Source organism: Rhinopithecus roxellana, chromosome 15, assembly GCF_007565055.1.
Source record: "Rhinopithecus roxellana isolate Shanxi Qingling chromosome 15, ASM756505v1, whole genome shotgun sequence".
NCBI lineage: Eukaryota > Metazoa > Chordata > Mammalia > Primates > Cercopithecidae > Rhinopithecus > Rhinopithecus roxellana.
In genome coordinates, this window is record NC_044563.1 from 22,449,067 (window position 1) to 22,464,054 (window position 14,988).

The window sequence follows — 14,988 nt, forward strand, 5'->3', positions numbered from 1 at the left end:
GCAAATGTAAAAGAACAGAAATTATAACAAACTGTTTCTCAGAACACGGTGCAATCAAACTAGAACTCAGGATTAAGAAACTCACTCAAACCACTCAACTACATGGAAACTGAATAACCTGCTCCTGAATGACTACTGAGTACATAACGAAATGAAGGCAGAAATAAAGATGTTCTTTGAAACCAATGAGAGCAAAGATACAACATACCAGAATCTCTGGGACATCTTTAAAGCAGTGTGTAGAGGGAAAATTATAGCACTAAATACACACAAGAGAAGTCAGGAAAGATCTAAAATTGACGCCCTAACATCACAGTGAAAAAAACTAGAGAAGCAAGAGAAAACACATTCAAAAGCTAGCAGAAGGCAAGAAATAACTAAAATCAGAGCAGAATTGAAGGAGATCAAGACACAAAAAACTCTCCAAAAAATCAATGAATCCAGGAGCTGGTTGTTTGAAAAGATCAACAAAATTGATAGACCACTAGCAAGACTAATAAAGAAGAAATGAGAGAAGAATCAAATAGACACAATAAAAAAATGATAATGGGGATATCACCACCGATCCCACAGAAATACACACTACCATCAGAGAATACTGTAAACACCTCTACACAAATAAACTAGAAAACCTAGGAGAAATGGATAAATTCCTGGACACATACACTCTGCAAAGACTAAACCATGAAGAAGTTGAATCCCTGAATAGACCAATAACCGGCTCTGAAATTGAGGCAATAATTAATAGCCTACCAGCCAAAAAATGTCCAGGACCAGACGGATTCACAACCAAATTCTACCAGAGGTACAAGGAGGAGCTGGTACCATTCCTTCTGAAACTATTCCAATCAATAGAAAAAGAGGGAATCCTCCCTAACTCATTTTAGGAGGCCAACATCATCCTGATACCAAAGCCTGGCAGAGGCATAACAAAAAAAGAGAATTTTAGACCAGTATCCCTGATGAACAGTGATGCAAAAATCCTCAATAAAATACTGGCAAACCGAATCCAGCAGCACATCAAAAAGCTTATCCACCATGATCAAGTGGGCTTCATCCCTGGAATGCAAGGCTGGTTCAACATATGCAAATCAATAAATGTAATCCAGCATATAAACAGAACCAAAGACAACACATGATTATCTCGATAGATGCAGAAAGGGCCTTTGACAAAATTCAGCAGCCCTTCATGCTAAAAACTCTCAATAAATTCAGTACTGATGGAACATATCTCAAAATAATAAGAGCTATTTATGACAAACCCACAGCCAATATCATACTGAATGGGCAAAAACTGGAAGCATTCCCTTTGAAAACTGCCACAAGACAGGGATGCCTTCTCTCACTACTCCTATTCAAGACAGTGTTCGAAGTTCTGGCCAGGGCAATCAGGCGGGAGAAAGAAATCAAGGGTATTCAGTTAGGAAAAGAGGAAGTCAAATTGTCTCTGTTTGCAGATGACATGATTGTATATTTAGAAAACCCCATCGTCTCAGCCCAAAATCTCCTTAAGCTGATAAGCAACTTTAGCAAAGTCTCAGGATACAAAATCAATGTGCAAAAATCACAAGCATTCTTACACACCAATAACAAACAGAGGGTCAAATCATGAGTGAACTCCCATACACAATTGCTTCAAATAGAATAAAATACCTAGGAATCCAACTTACACGGGATGTGAAAGACCTCTTCAAGGAGAACTACAAACCAGTGCTCAACGAAACAAAAGAGGACACAAACAAGTGGAAGAACATTCCATGCTCATGGATAGAAAGAATCAACATTGTGAAAATGGCCATACTTCCCAAGGTAATTTGTAGATTCAATGCCATCCCTATTAAGCTACTAATGCCTTTCTTCACAGAACTGGAAAAAACTACTTTAAAGTTCATATGGAACCAAAAAAGAGCCCACATTGCTAAGACAATCCTAAGCCAAAAGAACAAAGCTGCAGGCATCACGCTACCTGACTTCGAACTATACTACAAGGCTGCAGTAACCAAACCAGCATGGTACTGGTACCAAAACAGAGATGTAGATCAATGGAACAGAACAGAGCCCTCAGAAATAATACCACACATCTACAACCATCTGATCTTTGACAGACCTGACAAAAACGGGAAACAGGGAAAGGATTCTCTATTTAATAAATAGTGCTGGGAAAACTGGCTAGCCATATGTAGAAAGCTGAAGCTGGATCCCTTCTTTACACCTTGTACAAAAATTAATTCAAAATGGATTAGAGACTTAAATGTTAGACCTAAAACCATAAAAACCCTAGAAGAAAACCTAGGCAATACCATTCAGGACATAGACATGGGCAAGGACTTCATGTCTAAAACACCAAAAGCAATGGCAACAAAAGTCAAAATTGACAAATGAGATCTAATTAAACTAAAGAGCTTCTGCACAGCAAAAGAAACTACTGTCAGAGTGAACAGGCAATCTACAGAGTGGGAGAAAATTTTTGCAATCTACTCATCTGACAAAGGGCTAATATCCAGAACTTACAAAGAACTCAAACAAATTTACAAGAAAAAAACAACCTCATCAAAAAGTGGGTGAAGGATGTGAACAGACACTTCTCAAAAGAAGACATTTATGCAGCCAACAGACACATGAAATAATGCTCATCATCACTGGCCATCAGAGAAATGCAAATCAAAACCACAATGAGATACCATCCCACACCAGTTAGAATGGCGATCTTTAAAAAGTCAGGAAACAACAGGTGCTGGAGAGGATGTAGAGAAATAGGAACACTTTTACACTGTTGGTGGGACTTTAAACTAGTTTAACCATTGTGGAAGACAGCATGGCAAGTCCTCAAGGATCTAGAACTAGAAATACCATTTGACCCAGCCATCCCATTACTCGGTATATACCCAAAGGATTATAAATCATGCTGCTATAAAGACACGTGCACACATATGTTTACTGCGGCACTATTCACAATAGCAAAGACTTGGAATCAACCCAAATGTCCATCAGTGACAGACTGGATTAGGAAAATGTGGCACATATACACCATGGAGTACTATACAGTCATAAAAAATGATGAGTTCATGTCCTTTGTAGGGACATGGATGCAGCTGGAAACCATCATTCTCAGCAAACTATTTCAAGAACAGAAAACCAAACACCGCATGTTCTCACTCATAGGTGGGAACTGAACAATGAGAACATTTGGACGCAAGAAGGGGAACATCACACACCAGGGCCTGTCGTGGGGTAGGAGGAGAGCGGAGGGATAGCATTAGGAGATAAACCTAATGTAAATGACGAGTTTATGGGTGCAGCACACCAACATGGCACATGTATACATATGTAACAAACCTTCACGTTTTGCACATGTACCCTAGAACTTAAAGTATAATAATAAATGCATACATACATACATACATAAAAGTAGATGGGCTAGCAAGATTGAAAAACTTGGTTACCTCACTGAATTGCTAATACAAATGTAAAGACTAGACAAGCATAAATCTAAACTTAGCCCATAATAAAAGGCAAAGAGGAATAGATTTTCTTCTAACAAGCATATTTCTAAAGGAAGAGCAAAGAAGGAACTCAGCCATGCATATCCAGTTTCTTCTTCCAGTTCTAGCAAGCAGGTGAGTCCCCTGTGGAGGGGAGGAACTGGACAGACAGACAGAAGCCTGAATTGTCGTATTCGTGTGGATCACTCCAAAATGAAGGAAGTAGCAGGATTTAGGCAGGGTGTTCTTGTCTTTCTCCTTCACAATAATGACTTCATGCCTTTGTCTTTTCTCTACAGTTATTCAATTTGGATTTGTTACACTATTTGTGGCCTCTTTTCCTTTGGCTCCTCTTCTTGCTCTCATAAATAATATTGTAGAGATTCGAGTGGATGCCTGGAAACTTACCACTCAATACAGGAGAACTGTAGCTTCTAAAGCTCATAGCATAGGTGTTTGGCAAGACATTCTTTATGGAATGGCTGTCCTTTCTGTTGCAACTAATGTAAGTGGACCTATTTCGGTGGGGTGACTTTGTATTTCATTTTGGGGGGCACGGGGAGATGCGAATGATGCTTAATCTTTACATTGATTTCATCATGGTGATACTTTATAAAGCTAAAACATCCCAAAACTGTTAAGCACTGACCAATATAGAAAAACCGATGTCATGCAAACTCTTAGAAATACAAGAACAATTATAAAATTACTCTCATTAAAGTATGACACAGTTTCACAGCATGTGACAAAGTAGACAGAAAATAAGTAACAGTATAATGTGTTTGGATAAAATAATTAAAAAATGATTATATTTGTATGTGTATACTACAGAGAATGTACATTTACCTGTTATGTTTATGAAACACTTAAAATGTAAGAAAAATAAATTTCCAAAAGTATAACGTTTACAATGCATTTTCACTTACAATATACTTCACAAATTGAAGTTGATAGTAAGATAATCAAAAAAGAAAATCTAATACTTTTAAGTAGGATTCATATAAGAGAAAACATAATTGAAATCATAGAGCTTAATTTAAATGAAAGCCTATAGGAATGAGCCAAAACCACTATTACAAAAAACTCCATTGCCATACATTTTTAATTATTAAAAGAAGACTGGAAAATGAGCTAAGTATATAACTTAAGGACACTATCAAAAATTGTAAATCAAATTGATAGAAAGTAGTAAAAAAGAATAAAGATGTAATCAGAAATAATCAAATTAGAAAACAAAAAGTGACATAATTCCTAAGTAAATCAAGAGCTAGACAAAGTAAGTAAAGCTCTGGAAAAAAAAGTATGAGAGACTGCTGTGTACCAATTTACTCCAATAAATTTTGAAATATATTTGAAATGACCACTTGTTTAGAAAGCAAAAATTGTCAGATCTATTTACTAAGTAATAGAAAGCCCTAATGGACCATTAGCCATAGAAATTACATTAGAATTTTTAAAGCATAGCACTAAAAATACAGGTGCCAGAGCCAGGTGGTTTTTAATGGACATATCTAACCTAGAAGAAATATGCTATTTATACTATTCCAGAACTTAGGAAAGGATGGGAAAATATCATTCCCGTGGAATCAAATGCTGAAATTAATTGCACTGAACTGTGAGAAATTTGCAAACACTTGATATTCAGTTTCTTCATTCCTTTCCTGTTAATCTCTTACACACACACACACACACACACACACACCCTGCAGTCCTAGCTCATTGGGTTAGTCTAAGAAAGTGAATTTGGTTAAGGATAGTAGAACTGTGCTGTTAAACAATAAGAAATATAAGAAATAGCAAGGCTTGATGGAAAGAACATGGTTCTTAGAGACAGATATATTTTGGTCTGACTCTCTACTTAGCCACTTTGTAGCTATGAAATCCTGGAATACTGATCACACACTGTGAATGAGCTGTTTTGTGTTTCAGGACAAAGACTTGCATATTACTATGATTTATAATAGTATTTAATTATTTTGCATCTGTACAATTTATGGTACTGAGATGTACAAGTCAGACATTATTAAAACTAAATTGGCAGCCCATGATCTTCCTCTTTTTTTATTCTTTAGGCCTTTATTGTTGCATTTACGTCGGACATCATTCCCCGTCTAGTTTACTACTATGCTTACTCAACAAATGCCACGCAGCCTATGACAGGATATGTGAATAATAGCCTGTCAGTATTCCTGATAGCTGATTTTCCAAACCACACTGCACCTTCGGAAAAACGAGACTTCATCACTTGCAGGTGATTTGTTTGTTTGTTTAAGTTTTAGTTTTATCCTTTAAGTGTATTTCTTAAGTTATCTATTACCTTTATGTCTTACAATACAAAGGATTTTCTTAGGGCAACAAAAATCCTGTATAAATAAAGTGTATCCATTCTAGAATTCACACATTGTATGATTCAGATTTGAAAAGGTAAAATGGCAAAAACTAAGAGATTATGGGTAAAGATAACATTAATTTAAAATTTTTTCTTACTTTCTAATTTATCAAAAGGGTTTGTCACCAACAAGTGCCCCTTAGTCCAAAGCTGCAATAATCTATAGATCATACAACATTGTCATATTGTATATACATTTAACTTAATTGAATTTATCTGTGTCCTCAGAAAAGAGAGTGTGTGAGAGAGAAATAACAATATAATTATATGATTAGTTCACCACCTATCCTGCTAAAAGATTTTATTCTGTATAGGGAATATAAAATTGCATATGTGAACCTACTGTTTTTACACTCAGTGTATCATGTACTATGGGATCTTTTCACCATACAATTTAAAGACACACACACACACACACACACACACACACACACGCTTATCAAGGCCCCTTAATTTAAACCAGCTGTTTCATTTGAGACTCCAAAAAAAAAAAGAGCAAAATATTGCAAGACAAGCAGACATTATTATATTGCTATACTACATATTTGAGTATAATGAAATCATAGCCTAATGTGTTTAAGAGCATGGCTACTGGTGTCAGATTTCTGGATGTGATTACCCACTAGCTGGACTAACTATTTCAGTAGGACCAGTATCCAGTGACTTTGTAGAAGAGAATGAACACACAAAGTTGGACATTAAGAAAACTTCAGAATTGTGTTAGGAAAAACAAAGCAATACAACATCAGAACAGCCAAGAGAAAATAGAGTTTCAAGAAGATAGAAGTGGCCTATAATATTCTTATTTTTGAAAGTCAAATCGAAGGATTAATATATACCTGCAATTTAAGGATAGGACAGAAGGAAAGGATTGGCAGTGTTAAGGAATGGGAAAAGAGGAAGTGGAAGCAGCAAATTTTGAATAACTTAATTGAGAAACTTGTCTTTGAAGGGCAAGAGAGAAGTTTCACTTGTGTGTTTCTTCTTAGATCTCTTTTGCATGTAAGTAGCATATACCCTGACTTTATGTGAACAAGAAAGATAAATATTTCATAATATCAATTAACTTTGACCTGATTTTTCTGATCAACTAGACAGGTCTGTTAAGAGAAATAATAAGAAATTATGTTAGGTCTCTCTAGTTGAAGCTATAACTATTTTTTTTTTTTTGCATTTACTTCCACTTTTCAGGTACAGAGATTACAGATATCCTCCTGATGATGAGAATAAGTATTTTCATAATATGCAATTCTGGCATGTCCTTGCTGCCAAGATGACCTTCATCATTGTTATGGAAGTAAGCTGTTCTTAACTTTCATTCCAGTTACTCTCTTCTCTCTTTAGGCAGGTATTTCCAAAGGTAACCTCTCATCAGAAAGTCAACAATATCTCAATAAATTGTCTTGAAGGAAGTATTGTATCTGTTGTCATAAAAAACCTTAGGGATATTTTCAGTACAATGGATTGCCTATTACTCACTTATTGCTGTTGAACATGTCATGGGGACAGGAAAGGAAAGGAAAACAAATATGGTCTTTTTCCCTTGAAGTCAGGAAAAGGGGAAATAACCCACGGATTTTACAGAGTACCTATTATTTACTAGTTCCAGAGGCTGTATTAAATCATAACAATATTGTAAATTAGACCTTATCGCTCACCTTTGAAAAAGGAATCTGAGATTCAGCAAAAATAAGTAGCTGGCTTAACATTAACTAACTAACATTAATGCTAGGTCTCAATGCCAAATGTGCCTCACTCCCAAGTTTATACTCTATCTATTATTTTTATGCTTCCTCTCTTGTGGAATGTCTAGTGTAATTATAGAGATAAGGCATGGAAGAAAAGGTAACCAATACAGAGGCAGTATTGGACAAAGTTTCAAATTGAGTGATACAAATCATATGGCAAGAAGGCCGATCAGGGAAAGAAAAGTAAAATAAAGGCACTTTTTCACCCTGGAATAAAGCCCAATAAAAGACAATCCTAACCCAAGAACATGCCATTCCAACCAGTTTCTGTTTAATTTGTTTTTATTGTTATCAAGGTTTCACATGTAATTTTAAAAATCAAATAGTTCTGCATGTCAAAAAAACAAAAGAGCAATCGTACATAATATTCCTGCCTACCCTAAAATCCTAATATCCAAATTAAACATCTCAACTTTTTAAACTCATTCTTCTAGTAGTTACCCTTGTATGGCAAAAGAACATGATTTCGCAGTTATATATTTTTAGTTTTTAGTTTTAGGTATCAATTACTGACATTCTACTTTGGCAGATCTCTCACATACACACCCACACAGAGAGAAAGAGAGAAGGGAAAAAAAAACTTGAGAAGGGAAAAAAAAACTTTCTCTTTCTCCTACCGCTCAATAGTTAAAGCATTTTTTTGTCTTATTCTGAAATTCAAAACCTCAGGAAAGAGGAAGTATTTTTGATAACTTATTTAGCAGCAATATATGATCTAATTTAAGGCTATTGATAGCTTTTATTTATTATTTTTAGAGTGACTCTTCATTTACTTTGCTGCAGAAATATTTAAGTGTTTGATACAGAGTGCCACCTGAGACCCTGCTGTTTATACACTAAATTACATATTTTTGATATTTAATCTCAATTCTGAAATATTTCTGTCCATCAGAGTTTTGAGTAAGATGTTTTATATAAATACAATAGTCAGGGTTTATAAATTATGACTTTATAAATATTAGTCACATCTGTTTCCTGTCTTACATTCTGAACATATTTCTATTATAATATTGCTTTTCTTTTCTCCCTCTGTCTCTTAGTTCTTTATGAAGTTATCAGTCTTTCATTCCAACATTTTGCATCAGAAGTTTAGATCACCTTTCAGCCAGTAAATTACTTCAGGAATTCTTTTGTTTTAATTTATTTATTATTTATATTAATTTTTCTGTAATAATTGCAGACTCCCACCAAGCATCATCCTGGGACTTCTCTTCATCTTGTCTTCTATTGGAGACTATATTTTCTGCAATCTATGTTTCTCACATTTTTGGTTTACTAACTTATTTTGGTGAAGCACATCTTCCAGTAATATCTGAGGAAAAATTATGGGCTGTCCATTTTTGAGGAATTGAATATCGAAAATTTCTTTTCTTTCCTTACATGTGATTATTTGGAATAGAATTTATAATTAAAAGTTGTTTTCTTGAAAAAATTTTAATCAACATTATTTTGATATTCCTGAAGTTTTGAAGACATTGCTTCATTTTCATTCAGCTTCCAGTATTGCTACAAAATGCAATACTATTCTGACTCCCCAGTCTGTGTGTATTATCTATTTTTAAAATCAATAAGGTTGTAGGATTCTCTCACTAGCCCCGTTTTTATGAATCTTCACAAGGTAGTTCTTTGCTATTTGTCAACATTCATTGTTTTAAACACTCATTGAGCCCCTTAGATCTAAAAACGTACTTACACATCAAGTTGAGACAATTTCCTGGCATAATTTCTTTGATAAATTTTTTTCTTTCTTTTTGCTGTCTCTCTGGAACTGCTGTTACTCAAATTTACACTTCCTAGTTTGAAATTCTAATTATTTGTTTTCTCCTCTATGAAAACCTGGATTAATATATTTTTTAAAATTCTACTTTTTTATTTTACTCCTTTCCTTATATCTGGTTCTTTTTTTTTTTTTTTTTCCACGTCAGAGACTTTCCTGCATATTTGGTGGTTCTGCTCATGTTTAAGAGTGTGGCAGTGAAAAGCTGACTTTAAGCATTTTGTGCAAACAGGAGTGATGTCACTTGGTGGGTTTCACCATAGGTTGATAAGGTAGTGAGCTGACATTTTCATTGGATCCTTACAAAATTTTGATATCCACAGTTCTGCTTTTACAGAATAGTTACTTTTCCCAGAGAAAACTCTTTAAATCTGCCTACTGAGATATTTTGTGGCTGCCTGTGTTCTAAGACCTGAGCAAGGTAGCGGGGACTAAGTATCTCACAGTTCATCGTGCTGAATTTCACTATTTTTACTTTTTCTTTTCAATATGTTTTCATACATCCACTGTGTCCGGTGCCCCTGGATTCACAGCTTTCTGGTATAATTTCTGCAGAAAATAAACTCTTCAGCTGCTTCCAGGGTATAGTATGGAGTAAAAGAATACCTGGATACAGATGGGAGAAAGGGTCCGAAAATTCAAGTGCTCCTTAGGCGAATTTTTATCTAATCCTCTTGTTTTCAACTCCAACTCACACTAATACCTTCAAAAGTCCTTATTGCCTTCTTTCCTGAACTTTTCTGACAATCTAAAACAAAATTGGCTTTTGTCTTTTTGGTTTCCACTGTCAGTCACCACATCATCATTTGCAAGTTTGCTAGCCTTTTTCAGTCTTTTGAGTCTAATTCCTTTATATCTAATTCCTTTATAAATATTTTACCAGCTTTTCAGGAAGGAGCAGTGATAAAGAGTATATTCAATAATCATGTTCAACTGGAATATTGCTAGTTACATATTTAAGTATATATTTATTTGTTTAATGTTGATCTTTGTATGAAAGTTCTAGGACAGGGACCATATCTTCTTGCTTGCCTTTCTACCTCATATGTTGAGCAGTTTTTTAAATAAGTGAAATGATTTTTAAAGACTTTCTGCTGAACATGTGACACCTCTAACAGCATCTAATCTTTCCTTTATATTTCCTCTAGCATGTTGTGTTTTTAGTTAAATTTTTGCTGGCCTGGATGATACCTGATGTTCCAAAAGATGTTGTGGAGAGAATCAAGCGAGAAAAGTTAATGACTATCAAGATTCTCCATGATTTTGAGCTCAACAAATTAAAAGAGAACTTGGGAATTAATTCTAATGAATTTGCCAAGCATGTCATGATTGAGGAAAACAAAGCACAGCTGGCTAAATCAACAATCTAATCAGCGTAATGAGGAAGCAGCAGGTGGTCTGCCTTACTTCACTTTTTCCTCTGGGTTTAGGGCCAGAGGTCAGAAGCCATGTGTCAATATTACCCCCCCTTTTTTTTTTAACTCAAAGTTTTTATACACTTTTATAGAGGCCAACTTTGTGATGTTGGAAATGTACTACTTCTCTGCTTCATTGGCTGGGCCCTTTCCAGATGTTGTTTTCTGAGGTGCTGTAAATGACTGTTGAAATTGCAGGTAGAATCAGAATACTGGGAAATTATGGAGTCTTGCAGTTTAGTAAGAAACACTGGCCTTGGGCTGTCCCATCACTTTCCAGTGTGTCTGTTTATTTTTATGGTCTTCTCTTGGGTTATTTGATACCTCCTTCCCCATTAAGAAAAATGTTGGGGCAAAAAGAAAGGGATCAAAGAGGCTGACTGAGCCCTGTATATCCTATCATTTTAAAATGTGCAAATGAATTGCCAAGATCAGATGACATAAGAAAACTCACACATTAAAGTGTTAATGGATCATAGCAGAGGTTTATTCCTGACACATTCAACTACAATCAGAATCCCAGATAGTTCTTCCTGGTAAATGCAGAATTCCTTTTCTCGAGACTGGAATTTTGGGTTTCAATATAAAACAACTTGGTTCTTAGAGATAATAATTTGGTCATAATAGTTTCAAGACTGATCTTATCTGGAAAACATTATGAAGCTGTTAGATTGCTTCAGGTTCTCAAGCAAAGATACAATAGAGAAGTAAATGTGTTTTCTCAGTAGTTAATGGATGCAAGACAATGTATATTGATTAATTTGTGGATTTTAATCTAGAAAATTGTTAAATTTCTTAAAAATCACTTTTCTTCTGGAATGCCAATTTCACATCATGAAGCCTTTTTGTATAAGTTAGGTACAAGTTGTTTATGATAAACATTTCTTTGCTTTAAAATAATTGCAAAGCTTTTAATAAGTTTACAATCTTTTCTATTGATGTGTCATCTTATACAATGCTCAGTGCCTTGTTCCAATACCTCTGACACAGAAGAAGTCATGTTGTTAGCTAGTGATTTGATGTGATGTAACATCTTAAATGTAAGCTTGTCTTAAAGAAATTGTCAGTATAACAGCAACCACAGACTTGAACACCAAAAGTGAATCAACCAACTAAGAATGAGTTCATAGACTTAATAATCTAAGGGGTAAAAATGTTTGTTGAATTATTCCTCTCAAATTTAGGCTTGTGTTACATGCACAAAAATCCTTGTTCTTTTTTCACTAAAAAAAAACTAAGTATATATAAATTTGTATATCTATACACACACATATCTATATAAATAATTATTAGCACTAGAGTGATACAGTCAAGTTATGTAGTATTTGAATCTCTAGTTTCAAATTATAATTCACCTCCAAAAGAATATTGTTTTATAATCACACACATAAGAAATTTTATCACAATATTTAAAACTAACATTTCATTATCTAATGGTAATAAATTATTGTGGTACTGCCAGTATTAAATATATGGCAGATGGTATTAACTACTGATCAATAGTAAGCATATAGAACTGGGGATTATGATTTTATAAACTATGAGACAGTCAGCCCAGTTTGGACTGGGACTAATGCCCGGTACTGATTTGTCATCCACTGAGTAGACTTTATGAATATTTTTGAGTAATTTGAAATGATCTCATTATTGTAAGATGATTTCATATGTAGAGTCAGAGTTACCATGATATCTACCACCAATGCAGGATTTTTGGTATGTCAAATCAAATTCTCCATTGCTTCAGTGTAGAGTGCACACAGCTCATATTGCTTCCTTCCTGGGTGCTGATAAAAATAAGAAAGAGCATGGAAACTGGTTTCTTGAATATAAGCTTTAATTTTTAAAGCTTAAAAGTATTCGTAGAGCTAGACTGTATGATAAATAAAGACAAATTTAATTCACAAAGTTATCTGTACAATGCAATTTTAAAATATACCAACTAAATTTTGGGTTTCTGGAAGTGTATGGAGAAAACAGCAAGGGAAGAAATTGTTTTTAAGATGAGTAAATAATTCCCATGATTGATAGATATTTTCCTTTTAAAATGTTATGGACTGATATTTTTTATTCACATTTAAATTTCTTACCAAGAAGTTTATCTTTGTTTTTCAGGTTTAAAAATGAAATACAGGTATTCCTCACTTGCCTGAAAGCGTGCTAACCAAAATCAGGAGCCAAACCAATTCAGATAGATGTGTCTCATCTAATTAAACCATTGGTTTTTATAGGAGGGCTGCATTAAGAGAGCCCAACCACCACATATAAGTTGATAATTACCAGTATGACAGGTGATTATATCTGCTGACCAAGTGCATAGTTTTGTTTTGTATTCAGAATGTTCTAGGGAACATCTGAGATTTTATGTGAAATAAACTTTTAAGTGCCAAAGCCAAAACAATACTTAACTCTTTTCAAATGCCCTCTTTCATCCTTGCCTTCAACAATTTTCCTTTGTACACAGGAAGCAAAATCTACTTCAAAACATTTATTTTAGAGGAATCCATTAAGAAGGGAATGTTTTACTTAAATGAAATGCTGTCTTACTTTTGCTGTGTCTTTTGACACTTCTTAGCTTTCATATTCTTCTTTTAACCAAGCCATTCTGCAAGTTATCAAAGAAGAGGAGAAGGAAGAGGAGGACAGATGAAGGTGATGGGAGATGAGAAAGAGTAGGAGGGAGGAAAGAATTATTTCCTTATGAATCCTGTGTGTGTTTCTTTGGAAGAAAGAGCTGTTCCGAGGAAGCTTGGCCCAGCTGCTGTTGATAAGAGGTATATCTCTTAACAAAGACACTTAATTAAAGTGAGAGAAAAGCTAAAGAAAATTTCAATGTGACAACTATTATGTGTCAAAATAAAACTTAGATTCCAAAGTGGAATTTGTAGCGTTGGGCGCTATGAGTAGGTATGGATCTCTGTTGACTCCAGTTGAAGGTGAGAAATCTGTAACAATCATTCAAAAAGGGAATCTATTATTTTGAAAGAAACTCTCATATTTCTTTTAAATTGTTAATAGTTGTTATATAACTAAGAATGTTATGAAGAAAAATAGCATTGCAAAAAGCACCATTGGTCAGGCTTACAAGTCAGCCACAGTGAATCGGTATAACTACTGTGTTATTCTTTTTCTAGACAAATTTTGACTCCTCTACTTTTATGTGTAATAATTCCAGTATTCTATTTATTTCAGCATTATGTGAAAAATGATGAGAATGTTAAAAAGAAAATAATAATGTGGTTTAATTGGTGTGAGATACCTGCTTCCATCTTCCTCAAAGGTTTGACTAGGTGTATCTCTCCTGTGTGTGCGATTATGTCCCCTGGTGTTAACCCAGGAAATGAGTGCTCCTTTTTAAAATTTCTTTCTTCCAAGTTTTTTTCTTCCAGGAAAAATAATATGCAGTTATGCAGGAAAAGCTGTCTTAAATAATGTGTACATAAATCTCAAGAGAATCAAATTTACACAATGAATAAAGTAATACTTAATATTAAACTACATTTTGACATGAACTCAATTTATTCCTACAGTAAAATGTTGATTTTTTTTGGATTTTATTCCTTTTTGAGTCATATTTGTTTAGAAACATTAAAATACATATATATATATATATATAAACATGTTTAACTCATGAAATTACATGTTTTTGCACATGTAGATGTTTGCATATTGACAATGCAAATTCCTTTAAGTAGAAAGCTGGATAATCCAGAAAAATTTGAGGTGGTAGTTTTTGTTGTCTTATTTTTACTACTTTGGAAGATAAGGGTGAACAGAAAGTCCCCCAAAAAGAAAAATTGCATGTTGAAAATTACAGGCCGGGTGCGGTGGCTCAAGCCTGTAATCCCAGCACTTTGGGAGGCCGAGACGGGCGGATCACGAGGTCAGGAGATCGAGACCATCCTGGCTAACAAGGTGAAACCCCGTCTCTACTAAAAATACAAAAAACTAGCCGGGCGAGGTGGCGGGCGCCTGTAGTCCCAGCTACTCGGAGGCTGAGGCAGGAGAATGGCATAAACCCGGGAGGCGGAGCTTGCAGTGAGCTGAGAACCGGCCACTGCACTCCAGCCTGGGCAACAGAGCGAGACTCCGTCTCAAAAAAAAAAAAAAAAAAAGAAAATTACAGGTAGTTAGATAGGCAATGAGCGGGGCAAGAGAGGCCTCCTGACACACTCACTAG

General features: G+C 34.8%; 1 protein-coding gene across 2 annotated transcripts in view; it reads left to right on the forward strand.

The window, feature by feature from the left end:
- The window catches only part of ANO5 (anoctamin 5), a 104,479-nt gene extending 90,171 nt beyond the window's left edge, over nt 1-14,308 (forward strand). For both annotated transcript variants that reach the window (XM_030917150.1, XM_030917151.1), the window contains exons 19-22: nt 3,782-3,987; nt 5,555-5,733; nt 7,063-7,168; nt 10,545-14,308. In XM_030917150.1, the coding sequence (XP_030773010.1) occupies nt 3,782-3,987; nt 5,555-5,733; nt 7,063-7,168; nt 10,545-10,766 (713 nt within the window). In that variant the 3' untranslated portion in view covers nt 10,767-14,308. The remainder of the gene's footprint in view (nt 1-3,781; nt 3,988-5,554; nt 5,734-7,062; nt 7,169-10,544) is intronic.
- Nucleotides 14,309-14,988: the final 680 nt, after the last annotated feature.